We start from the raw sequence: 17,041 nt of genomic DNA, 5'->3' as shown, positions 1-17,041 counted from the left end.
GTGTTATTTAGGCCCGCTGAGTTTGTGGTCCTGTCACGTCAGCGCTGGGAAACCCTTCTTAGACCGCACAACAAGCCTGCAAAGGGAGGTGTTGCTGTCCACACTGCACGGAGGTGGGAACTGAGGCACAGAGAGGGCCAGTGACTTGTCCAAAGCCACACAGTAAGCAAGGAAAGAGGAGGGGTGAGCGCAGCTCTCTTCAGCTCCACACACAGGCGGCGTGGGATCTGCCTGAGCACCGAGTCCTGGGTCCTGGTCGGAAGCAGAGGATCTAAGACGCGTCATGTGATCCCCAGGGAAGCAGGGGGCAGCCTGGGATCTGGGCTACATAATGAGTCCTGGGGAGTCCCTTCACCCTCCCACAACAAAGCTGGCTGGGACGGAAAGCCAGGACTCGCCCCGAGGGGTTGAGCAGAGTTGCTGATGAAAGGTCTGGAAAAGCCAGGGGTAAGGAGCTGACCAGGGATCAGAGGGAGCCCCGCAGCCAGCTGACCAGAGGCCTCACCCAGCCTGGGCTGCGTGTGGCCGGGGAGCCAAGTGGCCCCACCTGTAAGGCCTGGCCTCGCAGGGGCCAGGAGCCCAGAGGTCATGAGAGTGGCCACAGGACACCTGAGTACAGCTGCCTCCGGCTCTCTTTCGTGTTATCCTGCGGGCCTTCAAAGCCGGGGCTCTCCCCCGTGCTCTAGAATACCGAAGTATTCCCCTTGCAGCTCCCTGGGGCCTGTGGGAGCCTTCGCCCTCTCCCTTTCCTGCCCCCGCAGTCAGGGGAGCTCATCCTCCCACAGCAGGGCCCCGAGGGTCTTTCCTAATCAAGGCACCGGAAGGTGGCACTGCCGTCCCCCTGGAGCCCGCAAAACAGGATTTTAAGCTCCATCTTCTTGCAGGGACTGTGGGGGACTCTGGGGAGCTGTCACTTACAGGGACACACAGGAGTAGGGAGCAGGCTGGCTGTCGCTTCTCTGGACCCAGGAAGGCCACCCTCACTCCCTTGGTGACAGGGAAGGGGCGTGGAAGGGGACCTACCGTCTTGCAGGCAGCAGAGACAATTTGCACTTGGGGTAATTCGTTTCTGCCTTAGCCGCTGCCTCATACTGGATCAGCCATGGGGGAAGCCAGGCCCTCGTACACCGGCTCAGCCGCGCTGTGGGGTTCCTCTGGGCAGCGCCGTGCAGGTAGCAGACTCGAGGCTGGCAGCAGTGGTACTCAGCCTGGAGGTGATGGCCGGGGTGCCAGGCAGGCCAGCCCCGATGGCGGGAGGCCTGAGAGGCGCTCCTGGCTGCCCTGTGTGCTGATCATCGGCCCTGGCCTGGGTGTCACAAGCTTGGGGTGCAGCCATCCCAGGACCCTATTCCCGACAGGGGTCAGAGGGACATCAGAGAGGCTAGAACGGGCTGCCCCCTCCCAGGCTCAGCCAGGACCCCAGAGTCACCTCTCAGGGGCTCGTCTGAACGCTGGGGAAGCCCTCCCTGTCTTCAGCTGATCCTTGAGGTCCATTAGTCCCACTGGGTAAGCCAAGCAGCTGCTCACTGTGCCCAGCGTCACCTTTTACAAGCGGGTCCCGGGTGTCTGGGTTCCCGTGCAGCTTTGCTCAGGTCATGTGACTCTCCCCTGCCTCTGTGTTCTCATCTGTAAATGGGGATAATAATAGTAGCTACTTCATATCGTTATTGTGAGAATGGAATGATATAAAACTCAAAATATTCAGAATGGCACATGGCAAGCACTAAATGAAAGTTAGTTGTAAGGATGATGGTGATGCAGATAATGGTGATGATGGCTCCTTTCCCACCGTGCAGCCACTGTTACTTTAACTGCTGTTATTGCTATGACTACTAATGCCATTATTACTACAAGTCCCATTTGTGCTGGTACTAATACCACCACCAGGATAAACGCCACCCCCCAGGATGTACATAGCAATTATGACTTTATAAAGCTTTGCAAGTGTGGATGGCTCCCCAGTGAACTTTAAAATGTTCATTTGGTTGGTGGTCAAGGTTTTGCACACGATAGTTCTGCCCGCTGTCTCATCCCAGCGCAGCCTGCGCCTGCATTCCCACCAGGCCCCACCCCTCCACCCCTCCTCCCCCCTCCAGCCAGACCGGCTCCTTCTTCCTTTTTTATTAACTCCCTCCCTTTTTACAATTACACATTCCTAAAGACTCAGCTCAAATGTCATCTGTTTGATGAAGTCTTCCTTGGCTGGGGAGAAATAAAGATGCAAAATAGGAAATCAGGTTTAATCAGAAGTGGGGATTCAGGCATCCAGGATAGCAGCGAGAATGGAGGCTGTAAAGACTCCCAATTAGATCTAAGAACTGGTCTGCGGGAAAAGCCAAATTAGGAAGCTGATGCAGCCCACTCTGCCTCGAAGTGGCTTAGCTGAGCCCGCTGAGCAGCTGATAGTAACAAGAAACACTGGTGTTGCACATCTCGTATGTGCCAGACACTGTTCAGGTATGGATATATATGCCGCATCCCTATGCTGTTCCTACCACCACCCGCGTTATAGGTGGGGAAACTGAGTCACAGGGAGGGTCATTCATTTGGCCAGAGAGTGAATAGAGGTAATAGGTAACAAAGCCTGAATTTCGGCCCCGGCAGTCTGGCTCCAGAGCCCATACACCAGTGTTGTGTGTTATTGTATCACATCACTGTTTCTATCTCTATTTCCTCTCTCCCACCTTCCCTTCATTCTGATTTATCTACTGCCCCATCGCCAAGGTCCCCAGTTGTGGGCTTAGGGTGGTAGAAACCAAAGTCACCCTCTATTCATGAATGTCTTAATTCAGCAAATATTTCATGCCTACCCCCTGAAGATATAAAATGTATGAGTATATGGAAGGTACTTAGAATAGTGCCTGGCACGTAGTGGGTGCTAGCTACCATTATCAGTATCTTCATCATCACCATTATCATAACTATTATCACCATCATCATCATCATCACCACCACCATCATCATCATCATCACCACCACCATCATCATCATCATCACCATCACCACCACCATCATCATCGTCATCATCTATGTCCCCTGTACAGTATCCGGCACTAAGAAGGTTTTCAGTGAATATTTTGTTGAATAGTGAATGACAAGGCATGTCTGAAAATCACTCACATTCCCAGGAGAGAGCTTTTCAGTGTCAGAAAAGCGATGCCCTAATTCCCTGAGTCCCCAGAGAAGCCATTTGCCGCCCATCTCCCTCCCCCAAGACTGCGGACACATCCTTCCTTCTCCAGGAAGTGGATCTTTCCCACCTCAACTCTCTGACCCTTGTGAGCAGGAGTGGTTCTCCCTCTTCATGCACAGAACACAGAGCTTTCCCTCACTCAGTAAGCCCCTTCCCTTCCCTTCCCTTCCCTTCCCTTCCCTTCCCTTCCCTTCCCTTCCCTTCCCTTTCATGCCTAAGATAGAGAGTTTAGCTGTAAGCTTCCATAATGAGGGACCATGGCTTCACCCAGGGCTGGCACACAGTAGGCACTCAGGAAACATTTGTGCTGACTAGGGGGGAGCTGGGATTAGTGGCACCTACCCCTTCCCCACTTCCGAGGTTCGTGATTTCATAGCTCACTGGTTCTCAATGACAGACACAAACTTTCAAAATGGATATTCACATCTGTTGAGAAACTTCTCCCAGGTTAAAAGTGTGTCATTTCTCTTGTTTATACACACATGTACATATGGTAAATGGATGGATGGGCAACTTTGAATGGGTGTGTGTGTATGTTTGTGTATGTGGATATCCTTACCTGTGTGCATGCATATGTGTGTGTGTACAGATTTCAGATAGCAAGAATATTCACCTAACTAGCAGCAGGACTCCCTGAACAAAGGTTTCTAATAAATTGCTTATGAATTCGCCCTGACAGGACAAGAACCATTTCCGCTGAGGCCTGGCCCCCGCACTGCGTGGCCTCTGGTGAGGGAAGACCATTTGGGTCCCCTCCCCTGAGACTGTGGTTTCCATGCAAAGGAACTGGCAAGGAAGGGTGAACAGATGTAGAGTTGACTAGTTTGAATCACGTCAGCGGGCTCCAGGGCCTGGGCATTGTCCCTGGTGTCTGGTACCTGGCCCTGGGTGATTAGGGCAAGTGGATAGTGGCCTGGAGCTGAGAACCTGACTAAGGAGGCCCAGGGCTGATTTGCATCTGAGAAGTGCACTCACCAGCAAGTTGTTTGCTATCTATAGGAACAGGCTAACCCAGGATGCGCAGTCCCTATAGGGTCAGCAAGGCCCAGATGTCAAAACATCTGAATTCAGCCTAGCAGTGTTGCTCACTGGTTGAGCATCAACCCATGAACCAGGAGGCCATGGCTCGGTTCCCAGTCAGGTCACATGCCCAGGTTGCAAGCTGATCCCCAGTAGGAGTCATGCAGGAGACAGCCGATCAGTTCTTTCTCATCACTGATTTCTCTCTCTCTCCCTCTCTCCTCCTCTCTGAAATCAATAAAAACATATTTTAAAAAAATATTCGAATACAGAAAACAAAATACATGGTGAATATAGTACAGGTGGGGAGGCAGAGGAGGGGGAGAGAGGGGCAAGGAAGCAAGGGAGGTGGGGAGGGAAGAAAATGTCCAAAAATTCTTGTTGATAGAAGAGGGCCTTAAATTTAAAAAAACACACACACACACACAAAAAAAAAAAAACGCTGAGAGGCATTGAGTTATATTCTTTCAAAGAACTCCCAGAATAGGGGCTAGGAGGAAGTGTCTCCCAGAGCGTCCTCATCCAGATGTGTGGCTGGATAGGGCTCTCTTCACCAGCAAGGACAGTGAACTCACTTCACCAGGGGCCCATAGCCTTGTCTAAAGTGCAGTACCTTTTAACAGCAAAAAGAACGAGAATTTAGAGTCCTCCTGTAATTTATTGTTGCTCTGTAATCAGCTGCTGAATGTAGCCTAATGGGATCCTAATGTTTTTAAAAGCCAATTTCGTAATCTTTGCACAGTAAATCCTCACTTAGTGTCCTCGATAGGTTCTGTGACTTTAAGCCAAAGGACTTATAACAAAATAACAAAACCAATTTTACCATAGAGATAAGAGTTAAGTTCCTACCACGTCTCATCAACATTATAAGGAAACAACATTATTTGAGGATCTGCTGTATTTTCAATGGAGTGTCCTATCAGCGTATACTAGTACACGCATAGCTACAACTGGCAGATTTATGGTTTTACGTATCATTAAAATCTATACTGCGTTCACAGCAGCATTAGCTAGTTCTCAAAATGTTAGCCTAATCTCCTCTACGCCTGTAGACACACACGCCCCTGTCCTCCGTGCGGTCAGCCTTGGAGTATTTAAACGTATTAAGCATCCTGCGGAATAGTTCCCCACTATATCCTATCAAATACGTGATAAGTTCTAGTCACCAGGGCGTTTAATTAAAAATAATCAGTCTTTGAAGACTTAGAGTACAATTAAATATACTGAACACTAAGGCTTGGTTCAATATGATTTAATCTTCCTTGGATGATTCCAGATCTTACAGGCCTTGGGGACCTGGGTTATGAATATTAATGATCCCCATTCTCTTACTCTGCAGAAATTCCACCAGAAGGAGATTTCCAATTGGAAGCCTGCCAGGTGCATGGGCTTCCACTGTAGAGGGGACACTCACTCTTACCTGGATATGGTTTCTAGGTCCCCTGGGGATGACATATCAGTGAATATTTGTCTTTGGCATAAAATGCTCCAACAGCTGGTGTGAAATCTCAGCCCTCTTGTCTTTAACAAGGAAAAATTTTCAGTAGGAGTGGTAATGTGTTATTGACACCTTTATTTAAAAAAAAACTTATTAATCTATTTTTTCCATCAAGAACTCTACTCAGGAGTCATTCACTAATTCAACTTGTGTTTGTTAAGCAAGTCCCAGTGAGACACAGTGGAACTGGAGAGTTGGCAACAGGGAAAGGTACAGTTAAGTTTGCACGAGGGCACATCTACACTAATAAAAGGGAAATATGCAAATTGGCCGTACCTTTGTGACACCCACCAGCCAATCAGGAGTGAGTATGCAAATTAACCCAACAAAGATGGCAGGTTAATTTGCATACATAGGCGCTGAGCAGCCGGGGGCATTCCACACTGCCCCAGCCGCTCCGGGCCTCTGGGCAGCGTGGGAAGGCGGAAAGGCGGCTCCGAGTCAGAACGAAGGCGGAAAGGCGGCTCCGGGCTGGAGCGAAGGTGGTGTCAGCAGCCAGGGGAAGGAAGGCCCATTCTTGCATGAATCTTCATGCATCAGGCCTCTAGTAATGTACATAATGTAATCAAATAATGAATCCAGAGGGCTCTTCAATGGACATATACCTCCTTACTTCCCCTCCTGCCCATCATCTCCTTCCTTCCCTTTATAGTGTGATCACCTTCTATGATTCACTTTCACCATTTGAACCATATTCAGATGCTGACTGATTCAGAATTAAAATTAATCTGGGGAAGAAACAGTTAAAAATAGCCTTAATGTATCTTTTAGAAACACAAGGCAGCCCAGCCAGTGTGGCTCAGTGGTTGAGCATGGACCTATGAACAAGGAGGTGACGGTTCAATTTCCAGTCAGGGCACAAGACCAGGTTGCGGGCTCGTCCCCATTCTTTCCGGTCTGTTCTCTACCCACCCGCTGGAGTGACCCTCTGAAAAGATCAGACCACACCCCTCCCCTGCTCAGAACACTTCGCCGCCTCTCATCTCGCTCAGTGTAAACACCAAAGTCTACAGTCGCCCATGGGGCTCTACCCAGTCTGCCCTCCCCACATCTCTGACCTCCTCACCTACTGCTTTTCCCCTCATTTTCTTCGTTCCTTCTTCCAACAAGCCAAGCCCACCTCCCCCAGGCCCTTCCCCTTACTGTCCCCTCTGCTGGCCTGCATTCCCTCCCCCTTCTCCCCCATCCCCTCCCTCAGGATACCAGTGTGGCTTGCACACTCACTTCCTTCAAGCACTCCCCATCTTCCTTTCCTGCTCTATTTTTCTCCAAGCAGCTCCTTATTCTAATTATGTATTTGGAACACACATACCAAGATGGCAAGGATATTCAGTGTTTTGTTACTGGATCGCAGTACCCAGAATCGCACCTAGCACCTAGTGGATGCTCGGCTACTGCTCGCTGGAGAGGTGACTGAATAGACTATTTTGCCCTCTGTTTCTTTATGGTTTTATAACAGTTGATTTTTTTATTTATGCAACTGGTGTTAGAGCCACACTGTCGTCCCATGGTCTCTGCACCTGTACCATGTATGGTACCTTAATAACAGTGCGGCCGCCTCTGTGTCCTGTTTGCAGTATGAACACTCTCTAACCCAAGTTCTAATTCGCTCCCATTGCTCCTGAGCTGACTGCAAGGAAACCTGCTGCATGTGGTTCATTGGGGCGGGGGGGGGGGGGTGCAGCTTGTGAGGTCACCTTGAGGCATTTCCTCTTTTGTGACCCCACCCTACCTTGTCCCTGCCTCTCGCTGTCTCAGCACCCAGCGGGCACACTGGGTGCACTTTTCTTATTGTCTCAAGACCTTCCTCTCTGGTCCGCCAGCTCACTAAGAACAGAGCCTGCTGCTGCTTTTGCTTCTTTGAGTCTGGGGACATTTCAGTTGGGCCTTGGAGAATGAACATGAACTTGCTGGGGACCCAGTAAAAATGGAGAGAACATGGTGTAGAGATAGTGAGGAGGGAAGCGATGGAAATAGAAGATGCAGACCACTCTTTCTAGAGTTTTGGTTGTGAACGAGGGAATAGAGAGATACAGTGCCTAGAAGGTGAAGGTTCAGTTTTTTTAAGTCCAAATCCTTCTTGGCCCAAAGCCCAAGGTTCCCCATGGTTCACCCTGCCTCCCGATCCAGCTTCCCCCACCTTCTGCCTCGGCTCCCATCATGCACCCTCCGCCCCAGCCACTCTCCCATATGCACATTCTTCCTTGGAACGTCCTTCAATAACATTGTCTTTAATTGCGCTATTTATAGGGGCCAAGATTGACATGTAGTAATTCATTTGATCTTCCAGTCGCCTTTTGAGGATCATGCTGTGACCATTCCCATAGTATTTGCAAGGAAGCGGAGTTACAGGGAGGCCAAATGGCATGCCTAAGGTGACATTGCTGGGAAGTAGCACAGCTCCGACTGAACCTGAGCGTTCATTCGGGCTCCACACTCTGAACTCTGTGTAAGCCCCCTGGGAAGCATCCCCCTACTGTGCTCCCACGTGGACACCACGCACACCTGCCCTCCAGTCTTCTTCCCACAGTATTTCAGTTGGTGGGTCTGACTCTCCAGCCAAACGGGAGCCTTTGAGAGCAGGAATGTGTCCTGTTGTCCGTAGTTGGTGCTCAGTGTCTGAGGTTGAAGAAGATCCATGATGTTTTCATGTTCTTTCCAGGCCAGCACGCTCATTCCTCTGTGTCCTTCAGGCCCCATGTCTGGGCATGTCATCAAACCGATTTCTGACCATTCTCCATCGCTGCGTTTTCTGCCTCTTATTTCTTTGGATGATTTGGTTGCAGACTTCCGAAGAACTTTTTTCTTGGAATATAATTCATTTGGGGAACAGGAGGGGATGAACCATGGTCTGGGTTTATCCTAATTGGAGTACAGCATGCCTTTCATGGACGAATGAATGGGTTCCCCGAGCCAGCTCTCAATCTATTTCCCTCTTCAGGTCTCTCAAAATAAAATGGTTGTACAAACATTAGGGGGGTGGGGGAATCTGATAACTTCCTAGCTTGTTTCTTAATAAATTTAATGGTAACACAGAGCCTTCTCGCATCATGGTATTATTGAATTCCTAAATCTTCAGCTCCGAAGAACTTCACTTGGACTATTAGCAAACATCTATCGACCCCCTTTTCTGTGCCAGGTTGTCCATATATATTATCCCATTAGGGCCTCCCCGTCACACTAGGAGGTAGATAGCATCGAGCATTTCACAGAAGGATAAAAGGACGCTCAGAGGAGCCCAGGCCCAAGGCCCTGCCCGCAGCTGGGAGACGGCAGGGCGGGAATCGGAACCTGCCAGGTCTGCCTGGTGCCTGTTCCAGGGCTGGCCTGCTGCACCCCAGCTGCTGCCCTCCCGTTGCGTAAAGCTGGGACAGCTGCCAGGACCCCCCACTTGAATTCTGGAGCTAACTGAGCAGAAACCAAGGGGTAGCTTGGCAGGCAGGAAGTAGGCAGACTGCTCTTGCAGCCGAACACAGACAAGGCACAGCCCAAGCCTGTGTCCAGGGCGCCAAGACGTATGCCGTCTCCTCCCCCTCCATCACCATCATCGATGAGAGGAGAATGGGTGAGTGCTGACGGCTGTCTTGTTTGGTTTTCTCTTGGTGGGTAAATAGCATCCAGGTCTAGTCATAGATGGAGATGCAGAGAAAAGCTGAAAGGAGAGAAAGGATGGCAGGGCGGTGTATTTGCCAAGGGGCCGCCCTATGCAGATGGGAAAGTAGGCATCCAGCAAGGCAGCAGTGCCCCCTGATCACCCATCAGATGCCCGACGTGGTTGGCCCAGCCCCCCCGCCCCCAGAGGAGTAGCTCTCTTGCGTTATGTTCCGAGCCACCTAACCAAAGCACCGTCAGTCTCCGTTTGCACAAGATTTTGGAAAGATGGTCCTCAAGACTGTTTGAATCCAGACATTAAATAAAAAGAAACTGCTCATCTGCGAGCACAGGATGTGTGGCAGGTACTTATTATAGAGCAGAGGCTTTGATATGTTATCTTGTTTAATCACCACAAGAAACAGATGAAGGAGATATTTTAACCTCTCTTTGCAGACACAGAAGCTGACTGGGGATCTGGGAAGGTCTTTGTTCAGGCTGCACAAGGGGCTGCGGCAGGATTGGAGCTCAGCTCCGTCAGGGCCATGGTCATGCCCAGCCCACTCTGTCCCACCTACGGCCGGTCAGTCCCAGAGCAGAGGACCTGGTGGCTGCTGGGAATGTGGACCTCAGAGGCATCAGTTCATCATCTGTTAGGACCCCCAGACCCCCTTAGGATGTGAATGAACTTCTCCCTTAGAAGTGCACAACCCACTCCAGAGTAATAGAATTTCAGGGAGGCCATGACCTCTTCAGTCTCATCTGGACCATAGCTGATGATCACCTTCTCTCTAGAGAAATTATTCTCTTCAGGTCCAATCAAAGTCATATTTGAACCTTCATTCTCCGTGTCTTTGAACTTGAAGTTATAATCCCCAGGCTGCAGCTGTCCTTGGCTCCGATAATGGAAATTGATGAGTAGTCCACAACTGAGGCCTGCGTCTGACACTGAAATATGATGCTGGGACCTTTTTTTTGACCTGGTTGATTTTTAGACAAAAAAATAAAATCAAACAACAACAAACAACTCTAGTTTATGTGCTACCCCATCTAGAGTCCTCGAGAAGAAAAGGAAGGGAGGAAGAAAATAAATTCCATATATCTATTTTTTAATTTTAGAGAGAGAGAGAAAAGATAGATTTGTTGTTCCACTTATTTATGCATTCATTGGTTGCTTCTTGTATGTGCCCTGACCGGAATCGAACCTGCAACCTTGGCATATGAGGATGACACCCTAACCAACTGAGCTACCCGGGCAGGGCCCTCGTATATAATCTTTGCATAATCGTTCAATTTAGATTTTTCAAATCTCAGTGATCTAGCTTTCACAGCTTCTTTGAGTAATTATGTTTTCACATTTAAATGTCATAACCCTCTAAAAGAAGGAGGAAGAATCCCAAGGGAAATTGTTTATTCTTCTGACAAAGCATGAAGCAGTCTAAAGCTGGGTTTGTACACATTAACTGATTTAATCTCAGTTAACATATGCTGAGCACCTACTGTTTGCTCAGCACATACAAAATACTTTGGTATACATTATCTCATTTTATCCCTTCACCCCCAGCAACCCCGTAAGGGAGACAAGAACAGAACTGTCACCTTTCACAGAAGAGGAAATGAGGTCCAGAGTGGCCCTGTGACCTACCCGAGGTTAAGCATAGGTGTGAACTGACAGCCACGTCTGAAACTCAGGTTCCAGACTCCACATCCTGTTTGCTTATGCCTCAACCTGCGTGTGAAACAACATTTCAGATGCAGGTCAGGGATGGGGACTTGCTGAACATCATGCAAATACCAAGAAAGCAATCCCGCGAGCACATGAGGCTTAGTTCTCCTGTTGATTAGGCAACTTCATCCTCCCAACACTGGGGGCTCACTCTCGGGTCTCCTTTGCTGTGAAGCCCCATGACTACCACCTAGGAACCTGGGGTCCCTTGTCACACTGGGTCCTGATCCCCCGGTGCCCTCTGCGGGGAGCTCTCCAAGGGTAGGAAATCTCTGACTAAGAGTCAGCACATCAGGGGCACCAGATTGAGGAATTGGCCTGACACCGTTGCCGTGGCAACGTCTACTTGACTTGGCCTCTGACCAAATGTCTAGGCCGGTGAACAAACAGGAGGAAGTAAGGATGACTCAGGGCATCCCCAGTCACCAGGAGGATGACTCAGCTGTTCAGCAAAAGGGGACAGGCAGGAGGCCAGTCTTGGGTGATGGGAATTTCTGCAAAGGCCTTGTGTTCCCTGAAAAGCCGAGGTTTGCTGAAGTGCAGGGATCACCTCTCGGTCATCTCCACATCCCCTGCAGAGCCTGCCCGGCTCTAGGCAATGTCCAGTAAGTGGTGGTTCCGTGTTGTCCAGCTAATGCCAATTTGTGTACCAGCACAGTCCACAGTGTTTTTCAAAGTGAAATCCCTTCTGATGCTGCAGATAGCATTTTTAAGTTAATAAAATAGAAGAGAAGTAAAAAGAAAAAAAATGAGAGTGCTTTATGTAATAATAGTAAGAGTCAGTATTATTCTCCATGAAGTTGTTTTTTGTTTTGTTTTTTTTGTTTTTTTCATGGAGAACATGAAGAGTGTATGTGTGGTGGTGGTGGTGGTGGTGGTGGTGGTGGTGGTGCGTGTACTGGGTCCTGATATAAAATACATTCTTATTCCGGGTCACAGTCAAAAAGGTTTGAAAAACAATGGTTTAAAGAATAATCTTAGGAAGAAACTTACTTGACCAGTTTCCTGATTATAGGAACATTGAAACTGAATCATCATTTGCATTTGCATCATTCGTCTGTTCATTCATTATTCATCCAGAAAAGGTCTTCTGTAGCTACCTTCTCCGTTGTATCAGCCTTTAGGTGTGAAGGTGAAACCTTCAGGAACAAGCGACTGGCTCGGTATGGCTGGAGCCACTAATGAGGCAGCAGGGGCCAGAAGAGGCGTGTGACAGGTGCCACTGCACGTCCACCCATCTTCAGAGGAGGAACCTTTGTTTGCTGAGCTTTTGTGGTTCAAGCAGAATGAGGAGTGGACTTGAACTACTGACCTTTGAACTACAGACATTCTGTCTGTTTCCCCTCGCCCTGCCAGTTGTCTTAAATAATTCAGCACCTATATATTGATACTATCCTATTGTTCCTAAATTATGCTGTTGCCAGTCTTGTCTCTTTAGTTGGTTCATAAACTACTTAAATGCATCTTCTGCTTCTTTTGCATCTTCAAAATGCCTAACATGGTTGGGAATATAGCAGGTATTCAATAAGTGCTTTCTACTTATTGACAACTATTCATTATTCAGGTCCCATGCCTTCGTTCCTCATTTCCTCCTACCATAGAGAATTTATCACATGGCCTTGTGCTTTGTGTGTATCAGCTGCCTCCTTTGCTGAAACTGTGAGCCCACTGAGAACAGGAGTGTATGTATTCTGTCCATCACTGTGTCCTCAGCCCCTAACACAGCTCAGTGCCTGCCTTGTTCATTGTATCTTCATATACTCAGCGATTGGCACTTCATAGGTGTATCTGTTAGTTATCGTCATCATAATGCTGAGTAACAAACAACCCCCCACTATCTCAAAGACATACCAAGTGAACATGTGTGTTTGTGGGGCAGCTCTAAGCTTCAGGTTGGCACTGGGTTTGCTCTGTGTCTCTCTCACCCTCCTTAGACCAGAAGCCTAGGCAGGGCATGTTTCTCTCATGATGATGGCAGAGGTGCAAGAGAGCACGTTCAACTGCACAGGTGCTCTGCAGGCCTTGAGTTCCATCGTGTTCATGTACATACCTTTGGCCAGAGTGAGTCATGAAGCCCAAAGGCAAGGAGCAAGGAAGCACACTCTGCCTTTGGAGGTTGGGACCGGGTAATACTTCTGCCTAAAGTACCAGAGTAAGTGCTGAGGTTCTCGCTAAGTGTCTATGGAATGGAAAGGAAGGGAAGGGATTTCCATGGGACTCTTTACCCCCTGGCATTGAGCTCTCCAGAGAAAGCGAGAGCCTTATCTAACAGATAACAACCCAGCCAAGGGAGTTCAATTTGTTGGGCAAATAAAGCAAGTCCTCAGAAGTGACTGCAGCAGAGGCCGTCCCCCCAGGACACCCAGTGGATAATAGCTGCCTCTGGGGTGGAGAATGAGGCATCGCTGAGCAGATAGAATCCTGCTCTGTTTTGTGTCCTGTGGAAATGTGCATACAGACCAATGCCCGCATATTTGTTAAAATTAGCAGGTCAGGGCCTTGAGGAAACCTTTTAAAATAGCCAGATATCATTTCTGAAGGGAGTCTGGGTTGTCACCTTGGGTTTGTGGTCCCAGCTCTGGTGTGGTTCAAGGCTGTGCTCAGTTTGATGCTCCTCCTTTTGTTAGCCAAAAAGTAACGATCTGTTCTCTCTTCATTCCCCCCTCCCCGGCCTGCAGGAGTGCTGTGCCTGCCAGACAGCCTGAATCTGCACAGGGACCCGCAGCGGTCAAACAAGCCGGGAGAAATGCCCATGTTCAGCCAGTCGGAGCTGAGGACCATCGAGCAGTCCTTGCTGGCCACCCGCGTGGGCAGCATCGCAGAACTGAGTAAGTGGATGCACGTTCTCTCGCCCTCTCTGTCCCTCAGGTGCCCCCGCCGCAGGGCAGGGCTTGGTGGCCAGCCAGGTGGTGCCTTTCATTGAGCACCTGCCGTGGGCACAAAACAGTGCCGCGATGGCCGCGGGGAAGGTGAGGACTGTACCGTCAGGCAGACCTGGTCTGTGCCCTGGCCCTGCTGCTGATGTGAGTCAAGTTCCTAACCTGTTCTGAGCCTCAGTTTCCCACAACAGAGAGAATAATAGTTCTTCACTTAGAGTGTAGCTGTGGTGATTCAATGCCCATGAAGGAGTTTGCCACGTGCCTGGCACACAGCCAGGTTCTATGAACAGTGTCTGTTCACTTGCTTGTCACGGCAGGATTCCTTTAAAGCATATATCAGATCTCATCTCTCCTCTAGTCAGAATCCTCCACTGGTTCCCATCTGATCCAGAGAAAAACCAAAGTTCTCAGAATTGCTTCCAGGCCCCCCACCCATATCACTCAGACATCTTCCACTCTCCCCTCTGACCCACTGAACTGCAGCCACCCGGGCCCCACACTGTTCCTTGAACATAGCAGGCATACCTCAGGACCTTTGCACTTCCTGATCCCTCTTCCTGGACCACTCTTCCTCCAGATATCCATGACCTTCAAATCTCACCCAATGTGACCTTCTCAATGAGGCTTTCCCTGACCTATCCTATTTGAAATTAGGATACACACACACACACACACACACACACACATACACACACACACACATACACACACACACACCGACCTGGCCTGCTAGCTCATTTGTTGGAGCATCATCTCATACACCATGGGTCAGTGTGTCCAATTCCCCAGTCAGAGCACATACCTGGGTTGCGAGTTCAGTCCCCAGTCAAGGCAAGTACGGGAAGCAGCTGATCAATGTTTCTCTCTCTCTTCCCTCCCCCCCCACCCCTCTCTCTCTCAAGTCAATGGACATGTCCGGGGATAAGGATAAAATTATGACCCTTTGAGGACCTTTATCCCCCTCTCTGCCTCACCCTTCTCTCCAGCAGTTACCCTATGGCATTCTCTTGTTTTTGTTGTTGTGTTGTTGTTTATTTTAATAACAGCTTCACTGAGATATAATTGAAATACAAATCACCTATTTAGAGTACACAATTCAATGATGTCTAGTCTGTTTCCTGAGCTGTGCAGCCATAACCACACTCCATTTTAGGACATTTTTATTACCCCCAAAACCTGAAACCATTAGCAGTCACTGCCCTTCCCTTAGTCACGCCCTATATTACTCTTCTATTTGTTTAATTGTCTGTCTCTCCCTACTACTATATAGTCTCAGGGAGAGTAAAGATTTTGTTTTGTTCATTGATGTAACCCCAGCCCCAAGAACACTGCCTGGCACACAGTAGGTCCTCGAGAAATACTAAGAGCAGGGAAGAGGGAGAGAGAGACAGAGGTGGCGAGAAGGGAGGGATTGTCAAGAAGGTGGGGATGCCACAGTTTGAGCAATGACGTGTTATGCTTGCACCCCCCTAATTTAGGGCTGTGCTCTCTGAACCCTGCCAACCAAAGGGAAGTAAAATCGTACTTACTTGGGATCCCGTTGATTGTCAATGACTTAGCTGTGTGTTAGTTCCCGGTGGGACTAGAGCTTTGAGCTCAGAAACGCGTGGCTTATGCTAAAGCATGAATGGGTGTGAGAGTCTGGACAATCCTGAACTGTTATAAAGCTTCGGGATCCGGAAAGCAACGTGCGCCTCCTCCCGTGGGAATTCCCTACACCAGGACAGGCATGTGGAACCTCTGGGAAGCGAGGTAGTCGCTGATTCAAGCCGTAGGGGGTCCTTACTAAATCTACTTTCCTGGCACCTGAACTTGGAAACTGCATTTCTGTTCTCATCAAACCCCCAAAGTCACGAGATGCCTGCAGTCACAGGGGCTCCCCATTACCCATCATTCACTTGATTTTTCTTAAACGTTTGGGTACCATGGACCCCTTTGGCAATCTGGTGGAGCCCATGGACCCTGCCGCAGAATATTTTTAAATGCATAAAATGAAGTGCCTGTGTTTACAAAAGAAACCAATTACACTAAGATTTTCATCTAAATTGTGGTGTAGTAATTATGTGCTTTTTCAGTAGCACATTAGCAAGTTCTAGCAGCAGCTCTGATGACCCCATTAGTTGGAGGTGGTGATGTGTGCGAAGATATTCTGAGACATCTGCAACCATTGCGACGGGATGAGGGAACGTCTGCCTTTTAACAGCTCCCCGGGGATTGAGATATAGAGGGTCCGAGCAGCTCCCTCGGGGGAACATCACTCTCAGAGGAAATGCTAAGATGCACCCGGGACAGGACCCTGGAAGCACAGAGCCTGGCCACAGTGTGGTCATGTCTGCATGGGTGTAGCATGGGCACCACTCCTCTGGCCCACACACTTCGATCTCTTATGGTCTCAAAGGTTTGTCCTGGGGTATAGTTAGGACCCCTCAGGAGGCAGCCAATCAATGATTCTCTCTCATCATTGATGTTTCTATCTCTCTCTCCCTCTCCCCTCTTCTCTGAAATTAATAAAAAAAATATTGTTTTAAAAAGAAGAAGAAGAAAGGATTTGCTAAAATATCTGCACTTCGCCTAAGCAGGCAGTCTGCAGGAGCAGCTTGTGGCCTAAATTGTTTTTAAGGACAATTTGCTCTGCAAATTAAATGCTGTCATTGCGGTTGAATGTTGACTTTCGCATATGAATTGTTGGCACACAAATGGGTGCTGCTAATTGCCAGTGGGTTTTGTACATTCATTAAGCGGGGCCCCGTAGAACATATGCGAGGAAGCGCATTGGTGAGCCACGTGGGCGACTGAAGATAATGAAATTGCCTTCTTTGCTGGCCTGCCTGTGATTTAGACCAGCTTGCACTGTGGTCTGAATCAATACAGCCTTGCTCTCTCTGTGCACAAAGAGCTGTTCTTCACATTCAGAGGCTACTCTGCCGGAGTGGCTTCTAGAAACCACTGTTTTTCCAGCAAAGACGAGGTGGAGAGAATTTGTTCCCAGCCATCACGGCTCTTCTTGAATCCGGCTGTCGTCCAGGTTGGAGGGCAGAGCCCCTGACCGTGACCTTCTTAATAGCTAGTAATCATATCAGCAGCAGCTGATGTTGTTGAACTAGGAAACTATGAAAAATGAATTATCTCCACTA

At 48.9% G+C, this 17,041-nt stretch overlaps 1 protein-coding gene across 1 annotated transcript in view; it reads left to right on the top strand.

Annotated features, from left to right (window-relative positions):
* Positions 1 to 17,041, top strand: part of LOC106697798 (ankyrin repeat and BTB/POZ domain-containing protein BTBD11-like) — a 160,087-nt gene that overhangs the window by 131,973 nt on the left and 11,073 nt on the right. The window contains exon 2 of the mRNA XM_023757240.1: positions 13,707 to 13,856. Coding sequence (XP_023613008.1) covers positions 13,775 to 13,856 — 82 coding nt within the window. The 5' untranslated portion in view covers positions 13,707 to 13,774. The remainder of the gene's footprint in view (positions 1 to 13,706; positions 13,857 to 17,041) is intronic.

The sequence above is a fragment of the Myotis lucifugus genome, unplaced genomic scaffold (assembly GCF_000147115.1).
Source record: "Myotis lucifugus unplaced genomic scaffold, Myoluc2.0 scaffold_103, whole genome shotgun sequence".
NCBI classification, from domain to species: domain Eukaryota; kingdom Metazoa; phylum Chordata; class Mammalia; order Chiroptera; family Vespertilionidae; genus Myotis; species Myotis lucifugus.
Note: the sequence above shows the minus strand (reverse complement) of the source record. Positions and strands in the feature narration are given on the sequence as shown.